General features: G+C 38.9%; 1 protein-coding gene across 1 annotated transcript; it reads right to left on the bottom strand.

Moving 5' to 3' along the window:
* Positions 1–134: 134 nt before the first annotated feature.
* Positions 135–6591, bottom strand: LOC107081838 (CMP-N-acetylneuraminate-beta-galactosamide-alpha-2,3-sialyltransferase 1-like). Its single transcript, XM_015370156.1, has 6 exons — positions 6355–6591; positions 6053–6249; positions 5796–5975; positions 2050–2095; positions 1849–1968; positions 135–611 (listed from the first exon to the last, which is right to left on the bottom strand). Exons 1-6 carry the CDS (start codon positions 6583–6585, stop codon positions 444–446), a joined length of 942 nt encoding a protein of 313 aa, XP_015225642.1. The 5' UTR covers positions 6586–6591; the 3' UTR covers positions 135–443.
* Positions 6592–11194: the final 4603 nt, after the last annotated feature.

Raw genomic sequence — 11194 nt, 5'->3', positions numbered from 1 at the left:
TATATATCGGCCGATACTGATACCATCTGAAGTTCCAGCTTTGTCAAGCTGTCTACCTTTGTGAAGCAGAAAAAAAGACTAACACAAAGTGAATCCAGTAGAACTTTTTATTGCCTTCCTGGAATGGGTTACATTAGTTGAATAAACTTTTGGCTCTCAAAATGGTATCGGTGCCCTATTTGTTGGTACTCACCAATACTGATACCACCATTTTAGTTCAGCACCAGGGCCCTGCCCGATACTGATATTTTAGTAGTGTTTAAATGGTATGTGGATTTGGTAAATTAAGTTAAAGTATTTTCACAAGAAAACTTTGGAGATGATTTTGATATACAGAAAAGGATAATAATTTTGTGTATTAAAAACAACAGATGCAAACAAGTTTGGGAAAACCGACAAGGTTTCTTTTAGGTAACTTCAATTTCTGTTTATATCATGCAATATCATGACCCTTTATAAAATGTTACGGTTTTCTCATTAGCTAGGCGCTGTATGATGTCATATTCATGATGTCCAGGGTGCTGTCCAGTTTTTAACTTTTTATTTTTTAACTCTTCAAAGTAATGGCTCCAGTTTCCATCACTGTCTGCCCCAAAGCCAAACACATGGACCTACAAAAGTAAAAAGATTATAATAATGAAAATTATCAAAGGAAAGCCAGCAAAGTTGTAAGGAAATTATGTCAAGACAGACCAAAGCTTATACAGTGCATGCCTACTGTTAGGGAGCTAATATCTTTACAGAAAACTTTTTGATCAATTTATTATACACCTTTAGCATGCCAGCTTATTTTTTTGCAAATGCCTAGCATAATCCCACGCTGAAAAAAAAAAACATCCTAACCTTCAATAGAGAGCAAGAACTTTGTGTGAAATAACTCCTACGGTATGATACATTTGCTTTTAAAAAGAAAACATGTGCCAGAGTAATTGGTGTAATTGTAATTGCTAATGGTTGATAAAGCTTTTATTACAACTATAGCAATGACGAATACACTGCTCTAGCCAATGTTTTCAATTTAAGAGAAGGAATTAACTGCGTCATGAAACTATCACAGTAGCTATGCTTATATGTGCAGATTTACACAATCAGTTTGAATTTAATTTGGATTAAACTACTTGAAATAAGATTGTACAGTTTATATTGACATAAGTAATCAGATTAAAACGGCCAAGCAAAATAAAAATGTGTCATGTAAACATGGCAATGGGAATATTCTGATGAGAGCTAGCCAGAGCAATTACTGTAGCCAATCAAAGCAAAAATACAGCAGGATTATGTGGGATGGCGGCTCATCTCTTTCAGAGGAAGCTAAAACCTGACAAGCATGTACTTGCATGCTGACTGGATTGTCAATCTATAAACTACGACTCTCATTCGGATGACAACATTCCAATCCTGCAGCAGGAGTTTAGCAGTCTAAGAAGACATAAGGCGGGGTACAGCCTGGACAGATCACAAGTTTATCGCAGGGCAACACTGCAGAATCTTATGAGGATATTCTGACATGTTTAGATGACAGATTTTAAATCTGATCAGCTGTTTATTCCAGTTACTTATGTCCATGTACAAGTAGCTATTTAGACAGGTGAGTCTGGAGGTGGAAATATGAGAAATGCAAGCATAACATACAGGATTTTTCAGCTATTTTCTTACCTACTATCCTGGACTGTATTTTAATATAGGCACTCAGTCGAATGAAAATGACCTTTTCCTCATACCCACCCCCTTTCATAACTCACATGTCTTGGCAGTTTCCATTTTGGTGGCATTCATGTGGGGGCAAGTTATGCTTTAATTTTTTTTATATCAAATTAAAACCGTGAAGAATAACTTTGAAAAACATACCTCATCACAAATGTGGAGCGCAAAAATAAAAGTCATAAATCCAGTGGATGGATATGCTCCTTTCTTTTTTAGCCAGGTCTCATGGGTATACTTCATAAAAGCTGGGTTGACCACCATCACCTGTCAAAAAGGAAATAGTCTCTAGTATTGAAAAGTAAGTTTAGCAAGAAGAGAAAAAAAAAAAATGTAATGCTCACTCACCAAGTCTTTATTGGCTCTAATTTTGGTTTTTATTGGCGCATAAGATCTGTTGAATACAATATAACATGACTAAAAACACAATGATTATTTAAAAAAGAAAATGGAAAAACAATCATTTTACAGATTGAAATACCAAGAAATCTAGATTTTAGCATTACAAAGTCCACCTATTATTAGAAGTTTTGGGCTAACATAAACACACACACGTCAAGTGTCACTATTCCAGCGTGGACATTCGATTGACTTTCTTTCATTTTTAAGAGAGTTCTTCGGCCTAACCCTGGCCTTTATCTTAAACCTAGACATTACGGGTTCATACCTAATCCTAACCTAAACTCACACCTTAGTCCTAAACCTAACATGTAACCAATATACACCGTTCACTGAATACATTTATATTTTTTGTGAACGGTGAACTAAAGGGATCAGTTTTAAAGTAATGAATGTGAATGAGTGCAATGTTCACTCTAAGAATAATGAACAAGACACACAGCTCACATATGCGTTCAGTTGTTAACAAAACTTTTCATTGGATAACGTCAGGTTTTACAGCACCTATTACGACAAACATGACCAACCAGCATGTCTACTGCTAGTACTAGTCTGTGCGATTCAAACTCATCTACTGGTGTTCCTGATTCTTATATATATTACTTAGTTTTATGAACTAGCAAAGGAAGACTCGGAAAGACAAATACTCATGTTTTTGTGCAAACAAGTTCCGTCAACCAGTAGTTGTTGTTTGGCTTCTCTGTTTTTTTTGCTTGTTTTTTTTAACCAATGCCTTTCGGTGGGTCTGTCATGTATTGATTCATGCTCCTGCTTATTTTTATTGCTATGACACCTGACTGGAGATTCAATGTTTTTCGAGAGACAGGCTATGCTGTGGTGTTAATAGTTAGTTGAGATTATGCCCTTCTGGGGGTCTTTCATTATCAGGACTTTTCGGCCCTATGTCAGCCGTTCAGGGTGGGTCCTGCTCTTCAACAGCCAGGTCATTTTGCTGCTAGGTGTTCATGGATACAAGTCAGTTTCCTAAGCCAGCAGGTGTGGATCATATCTGGGAACGGTGCTGTCCAGTTCTTCATACCTGAGAATCTAATCACATAGGAAGGTTTGCATGGTCAGCTCTTAGCTCTTCTAGGCACTTTGTATCGTTACGTAATGGTTCCTTCTCCCAAATACCTACTTGACCTTTCCTTGCTAAGCAACTCAAGGATCTAATGTCGTACCCTATATCAGCTCATTAGTTCTTTAATGGTCTCAGTAGGGCTCCAAGTTATGCTGTATTTACATCAGCCAGGAGATCATTTTGGTAGCACCTTATCTAGCCGAAGCTGGCGTTCACTGGTTCTAATCTGAGCCATGATTTTATTTCTTATGTAAGCAGTTCATCCATTTCGTTGTTGCATCATTTCGGCCTGGAACCCAGTATAAGAGGACTTGATGGTGGCACTCTCATGTGACCTCGAATCTTTGTTTCCCATTGTCAAAGCTGCCAGGGCTGGTTTCGCTGATCCTCCATGGTATCTTTTCATCTCCCACAGTTAGCCTCTACGGGTTTGCTTCAGGCAGCCATAGCCCCTCTTAGCTCTGCATCCCTTGCTGGGATCCCCAATGTAGCACTGTGTCACTCATGGGCAGCCATAGGCTCTATCCGGCCTTCAGTGTTCTTTTTTCCTATCCGATGTGCCGCTGTGCTCCTATGTTTCTCCACAGTTACCTTCTATAGTTAGCCCCAGCCAGCTGTAGCCTCTGCCTGCTGGCACTGTTACTCCACCAGAATGCTTTGCTGTCTTACTGAACTAGAATAGGCCTTCTCTAACCGCAATATTGTGCTGATTTTCCCAGAGGTGTCCTCTGATCTCCTGCTGTGGCTTCTTTGTTCCATAGGGCACCGTGGCTGGCAGCCTGGTCTCGGTTATGTTTTTTCTCTGACAGTGTTGTTGCACTGAGTTGCCACTGCGACTGACTGTTCTCCAGAATGCTGTCTCACCTAACCCTCTGTTGTCTGAGTGATTTGTCCCCCAATGCAGGACAGCATTTCCCCAAACTGGGTCACAGATAGGTGGAAGTACTTCTGAGAGTGACTATTATCCAGACCTAGCCACTGGAGGAGGTTGTGGTATTCCCCATACTAGTTATGTGTCTCGGAATCTTAAACCTAGGAATGTCAACAGCTCTGTTCGACTTTCTAAAGTAAAGAAACACTGCCAGTCGTTTTGTAAATTCATGTTCGCCATGATGACTAAATTTGTTTAAAGTAAATTAATTTAGGGACACAGCTGAAGGAATGAAATTGGAAGATATTTATTTCAATGGTTTTTTCATAATGACAATAATCTTTAGCCCTCTTACCTAGGGGGTGCTGTAGAACTATCCACACTTTGGCTTCCTAGCGCCTTGTGTGAATGTTAGAAGTATTTCAAAACTTTTTTCTGTGGTTAAAGGACAAAAGACCAACAATTTTACAATAAAGTGTTGGAATAAAGAACCCCTGTCAGATAAGGGGCTACAGTATTGTAATTTCTCCCTGCTAAAGACCTGGCTTCTGCATTTCAGTTTTTATCTCCAACAATAGCTCAAACACAAACGGCTGGGGTCCGACAGTTTCAATCAGGTTTGGCTTGTGTCTTAATGTGTGCACTATTACGAAGATAAGATTATAAAACTGGGCCATCCCCGATACTAGCTCTGTTTTTCCTGCGACCAATCAATGCCCAGACTCACAAGTAAACTCTTGGGTGTAAATGGTAAATGGCATGTACTTATATAGCACCTTTATTCAAGTCAGGAGACTTGACCAAAGCGCTTTACACTACATTCATTCACCCATTCACGCACACACTCACACACTGATGGTGGCAAGCTACATTGTAGCCACAGCTGCCCTGGGGCTCACTGACAGAAGCGGGGCTGCCGTACACTGGTGCCACCAGGCCCTCTGACCACAATCAGTAGACAATGCAGGTGAAGTGTCTTGCCCAAGGACACAACGACACTGAAAGTCAGGAGTCAGGGATTGAACAGTTAATCCTTCGATTTCACAGCAAACTCCTACATCCAACGCCACTGTCGGTGTACCCTTACGAGAAATGAAACAGTTAAAAAAGGGGGTTCAAACAAGCTCTATTTAGAAAATGATTTTCCTAATAGTGATTAAACATTGATTTGAAGACGTTTTCAAAATAATTGTATGTCTAAAATACCAGGTATTAACTCCCTTAATACTTTAAGACTTTAAGAATGTTGTTTGCTAAGTGTTTTTTCATTTCAGTCAGCCATTGGAAAACTATGGTTTAAAATACTGTTTTGTCTGTCATTGCTATTTCTTGTCCAATAAAGAAAATGTGTTCATTCATTCATTTTCCGTCATGCTTATCCCAAGCGGGTTCGTGAAGGGGTGCTGTCTATGGGCGGGAGGCGGGGTACACCCTGGAAAGGTTTCCAGTCCATCACGAGGCAACACAGACAAAAAGGACAAACAACCATTCATGCACACACTCACACCTAAGGAGAATTTAGAGAAACCAATTAACCTAACAGTCATGGTTTTGGACTGTGGGAGGACGCCGGAGTACCCGGAGAGAACCCACGCATGCTCAGGCAGAACATGCAAACTCAATGCAGCTTCTTGCTGCAAGGCAGTAGTGCTACCCACTGCGTCGCTGAGCAGCCCTTAAAAGAAATAAGATAAACAAAATTTGTAATGTGCTTAAAACAAAAGGACAATATAAAATATTTACACTCCATAGAATCCTGTTGTAAAAGCCTTGATGAGCCATTCAAGATCCATTATCTTAAATGGAAACAGCACAAGATGAGTGGAATTATGTATATCAACCGCACTTTCTGGATACATGACATGATGAGTGGTTTTGGTCCCGACATCTTCTTCATAGCCTTTAGTTTTAGCAGAGTTCATTCTAAACAGCAAATAATAATCAATGCATTAGGCTTTGAATACTTTTGTTTTTCATTCATCAAAAACTGTAACCTTTACCTTATAACGACATCTTGGAAATCAATCAAGGCTCCATAATGTGATCCTTTCAGATTTACAGAATTTCCAACAACGGCACAACTCCTGCAGGTGTCGCCGCTTGGTTTTCTAAGATGAGGACTGGAGGGAAATATCTCAAAAAGTCTGTTCACTGTTTGTTTGAAGAATGCAAAATCCCGTTTTTCATTCTGTACACTCTGCAACATAGAACACATCATTGTTCTGTTCCGTTCTGAATGCATTTCTGGTGTGGGTGGAATTTCTATATGTTTAAACTGGGTGAAACTTAAGTTATGGCCTACCTTCCACCACTTGAAAGCGTTCTCAGAAAGGTTAGTGTTTTTGGAAAGAATCGGTTCAGCAGAAGGGTTCAGATGACTGGTGAGCAGGGGACCACTTTCAAACAAACATTTTTCACAGGCACACAGGGTTTGAACATGAAGGTAATACCAGTCCATATAACCTATTACAACAAACAATCCAGCCGGAAATGCAGAGTAAATTAAAACCAGCAGCCTCAGTCTGTATGACATCCTGGAAATTAAACTGTGGGAAAGAAAATGAAGACATTGCACCTTTGTGAAATCTGGTTGAATTTACTTATTTTTTCACAGCTTTAGCTAAGAGTAACTCTTGTTCATAAATCTTTTTATTTTCAAACACAACAGCTTATTAAACTTATGCTTAATGATATAAGCAGCAGTCTGATCACACATTCAATAATTTCTTTAAATACAATATTGTGAAATTGAGACAGAAAAATGTTAAGCCTTACCTTGCACTTTCTACTGCTGCTTAAAGTATTTTCAAATTTCCAAAAGCTTCTGAGGACGATTAGAAGGAAGTTTCCTTCCTCTCTGAACTCTCTGTGGATGTTGTCCTGTTTCATAGAGAATATGGCTTGGGGAGTTTTAAAAATAGGAAGAGGTGTGGTTACTTTGTAGGGCAGGTGCATTAGCGAGACAGGTCATGGTGAACAGTGTCACAAGCTTTTTGTATTAGAATTAGCATAATAAAAAAACAAATGGGAAATCTAATTGCATTTTGTGAACTGCAATACCCAGCGGAAAATAAAACCCTGGATTATTTAGCTTGTTTAATATATAAAATGTTATAATTTTAAATATCTAATATGATAAACTGAAATTTTAAGGGAAAAAAGAACTGCTTTTTCATAATAACATAAAATAATAGAGTTAATACTTTTGTTGTTGCAATTGTACATTTCTTTGAAATTTGTCATCTGCATTTAATCGATCTCTAAAGGTCCAGGGAGCAGTGAGCATCTTGCAGTGCCTGAGGGTGAAGCTTTGTGAGGTCAAGAGTGGCCTTACCTTACCTCCAGTTAGTTGTCAACTAATAGTTTATAATTTAGAAATAGTCATATCTGATTAACAGAAAATGTTCACTTAAACAAATTTGTTTGTCTTGTAATGTTACCTCCATTGTTTATCTCTAAGCTGTTTATCCTTCATGCCAAAGCAGAAACATTAATCTAGAAAGGATTATTTGCACTCTTTAATGGTGACAAGAATGCTGAATGCACTTTGTGTTGTTCTGTTTGTGAGTTTTAGCATTCTAAAACAGCGTGTCATCATGAAGCCATGCTTGATGACAAAACAGCTTCATCTTCTTTACGGTGTTCCAAAGGCGAGGATGTGATGATAAAAACCTGGGGAACATTAAAAACTGTGTTACATAGTAGAGGTTTAAAAGGCTTTTCTGATTGGATTTTCATTATGGAGTCTAGTTTTAAAATTCTGAGAATGACAGCCACCTGTAAAATAGTGTCTCCAAGCAGATTATTGGATTACACTAAAAGCAGAGAGATACATTACAGCAGTGGTTGAAAAGGTACTTTAGTAAAAATAAACAAACAAATAAATACTCTAGTAAAAGTAAAAACATCATATCAACATTTATACCTAAAGTTGTTGTGTAGGATTTTCGCAATTTTTTTTAAAAGACCCTTCCTCTCCACTAAATATACGTGCACAACCTTGCATCCATTCCCGAGAGGTAACACCTATTAAACGCGTGAGAGAGCGTTTCTCCGCCTGCACACTCTGTTTAAAAGTTGCTGCTCCCATAGCCCATACAAGCTTACTGTTTCCAAATGTCTGCCCTTACCCCTGAATTCCTTAATCACTATATAAAGCCGGGACTATATAGTGGACTTTACACCAAACTCAGTTAACTGACCGTTCGGAAAGATGATCACTGCATTTTTCTCCCCGTTGGTAACGTAACTCCTCCTCCGCCGCGCGGTGCCTGCTCCATCTTTGTTATTAGTCGCCAATTTCGGGTAGCGACAGCCTATGGGGAGAGTAGGCTGCTGTGACAGCAGATCCCATAATGCTTTGCGAGGGGAGCTCTCCACACAAAGGATTCCGGGATATATCTGCCTCTTTTGTGGCCTTTTTTTCTTCTCATGCACTTTGTAGACAATTTTTCTCTTACTACCCTCAGACATTTTCAAAGAACCGTGGTGAGAAAGGTGAGCTTCAATGACTGTCTAAAACTATAGCTCGCCACAGATATACGCCTGAGAGTTCACAGGTGCAGAAATAGATAGCTGACGGGACGAGCACTTAGACGGCCTCATGTAAACATAACAACTGAATGATTGACAATTAGGAGGACCACTTATTTAGATGATCCACCTGGAAATAAAAGATCATCCTCTATACCTTTAAGGAAAGGTAACAAAGTACTTGCTTTTAAAAGAATGTCTTACATTATTCAGAAATGTTAAAGTTGCAGTACACCAAACCTCAAGGCTCAAAGCTCTTCTCTGGATCCAGGTTCCTTCCTCTTGGTGGCAGTTGCAGTGAGACCAAGGCTTTGTTGAAGATGAGTGCTGTGCTTTCTCTGCAAAAGAAATAGTGTATTTTTGTCTGAATTTATACTAATTGGACAAAACTCCTACAGTAGGAGGGCTTTATTGTTGCAATATTATTAGCAAATGTGTGTGGAAAGTTGTGTGTTGATCTTGAGTTGTGTGTGTGCAGTAGGATTAGAAAATATCTGCAAATGTCTGAAATAACTTGTGTGTAATCTGATATGCAAATGTGTAAAAAATCTATAAATCTGTATTCTGATCTACAAATGTGTGCTAAGATTTGCAAATGCATACTAAGGTCTACAAATGTGTAGATCAGTCTGAAAACACACAAAGACGCTTAAGTCAGAAGAAATACAGACAAATCATTGGTTATAAGTCAATTCTCGGTTGGCTCTCTTTACACACGTGAAGTTTGCAGACACTTCTGCTGTGTGAGCTTTGCAAATGCGAAGAGAGCATTCGTATGCGTAATATCTGGATTTGCTGCCCTGAGTGCAGGCTCACCTGCTCACAGACTGCATCTTCCTTCCCTCCTTTGTTTCCTGCTACGGGAGTTCATGTGTCAAGGAAAGATGGCTGCTAACAGCGAGTTGGATCGGACGTTTGAGGCAACAAATAATCCATGGCTAAGCGACTTTGTTTGCATCAACAATGCCCCCACAGCAGGAAGATGGATAAGATAAACTCAAAGATGCGGCAACTGCGCCGCTGCCTCCCACTAAAAATAATATTGTGCTTCTCTGGTAACACAGGGGAAAACATGCAAGATTCGTAGTGTCTTTTTTTTTTTCTTCAAAAAAGCCACTAAATCCATCTGGACTGTTGGTTAATATATCAATGTCTCTAAGCACCAACATTGATAAGGATCAAAGCAAACACCCATGAAAACCCGACCATAAAGGCATGTTAATCGTGTTCACTTCTCGTTAGTGGCACTTTTGTAAAAGCTAGATAAGCTTTTACTTATGTTTCACATTTAAAAAAAAAAAGTTAACTGCATTTAGCAACTTACCTCAATGCTTTTTTAGATTTGAGGGTGATTTTTTGCAAGGTACAACTTCAAGCTATCAGAGGAGACAAAGGTTGCACCGGAATTTCTAGAGTATTTTTTTGAGCCAGTTAAAAAGAACAAGTCTTTCAAATAAAGCCAGTGGACACCCAGTGCTGAAGTCCATTTTAGATGTGTGTTGCTCTGGAATGAGACTCAGTAAATTATTCCCTTGCTCTTTTTGGGAAAAGTGGGTCCTACTTTATGTGTCATCTGAACATAATATTAGTAGTCGTACAAAAAGTTGTATGCATGTTACTGATGCTACAACCAACCAACTACTGTGTTGTTTTTAATTACAACATTAAATCCATACCAACTCAAGCAAGGGGAGTTTATTCAAAGCAAAGCTTTAAAATGAAGTTTAAAAAGGATAGCAGATAAAGTAGTGTCGAGTTATTTTGGGGTTTGTCTGCCTGAACTCGACCAGGCTTGGCACAGAGGACGCAGGAAACAACTCAGATCAACTTAGGCATTTCTTTTATTTGACTTTTTTCATTTTCTGTTGAATCATGAGCAGGTTGATAACCTCAACAAAGAAAAGAAAAACAAACAGATATTAGTTCCACCATGAACCATAGTCACACATGCAAACAAGTATAGTTCTCTATATTAGACTTAGTATAACATAGATTAAATTAAATTAAACATTCTTTCTCTCATTTATTTTTTCTCATTTTCTCATCTAATTTCTTAAATTAAACATTCTGATCAGTATCATCAATCTCATTTCCTGATTTACTAGAACATAAGTGGGAAAATGAAGTAAAATACATACCAGTAGCGTCTCTGTGCTCCACTGACTCAACCACACCCAGGGCAAACAAACAAAAGGCCCATCAGGTGCTCAACCAAGGCTAATCAACCTAGAGCTTCTTGCTCTCTACTCTCTCTCTGAACACCATGTGAACACTTAGGCTCTCTACTGCCCTCTGACACACTCCATGCACAAAGTAGACATCATCACATCCCAGGGTGAAAAATATTAAAAGAAAAACATGTAAAATAAACAGCATAAAGCACATAACCCAACACCTCCCACTTGAGCTCCTGGTTAATGAACCCAAGGAGGTCACACTATTGTCTCTTAATGTTGCTCCTCAATAGGAAGCAGAACCACCAGGCGTCTGACATCCCTGTGAACGATGGTGGAGGGGATTCTGGATGAGAGTTTTTCTGTGTTTTTTCTTTGTTTGTGCAGTTTCCCTCCTTTACTCATTGGAACAGGGTAGCTTGGAAAAGTCCTCAC

This window comes from Cyprinodon variegatus, unplaced genomic scaffold (genome assembly GCF_000732505.1).
Source record: "Cyprinodon variegatus isolate N-32 unplaced genomic scaffold, C_variegatus-1.0 Scaffold42, whole genome shotgun sequence".
NCBI lineage: Eukaryota > Metazoa > Chordata > Actinopteri > Cyprinodontiformes > Cyprinodontidae > Cyprinodon > Cyprinodon variegatus.
Note: the sequence above shows the minus strand (reverse complement) of the source record. Positions and strands in the feature narration are given on the sequence as shown.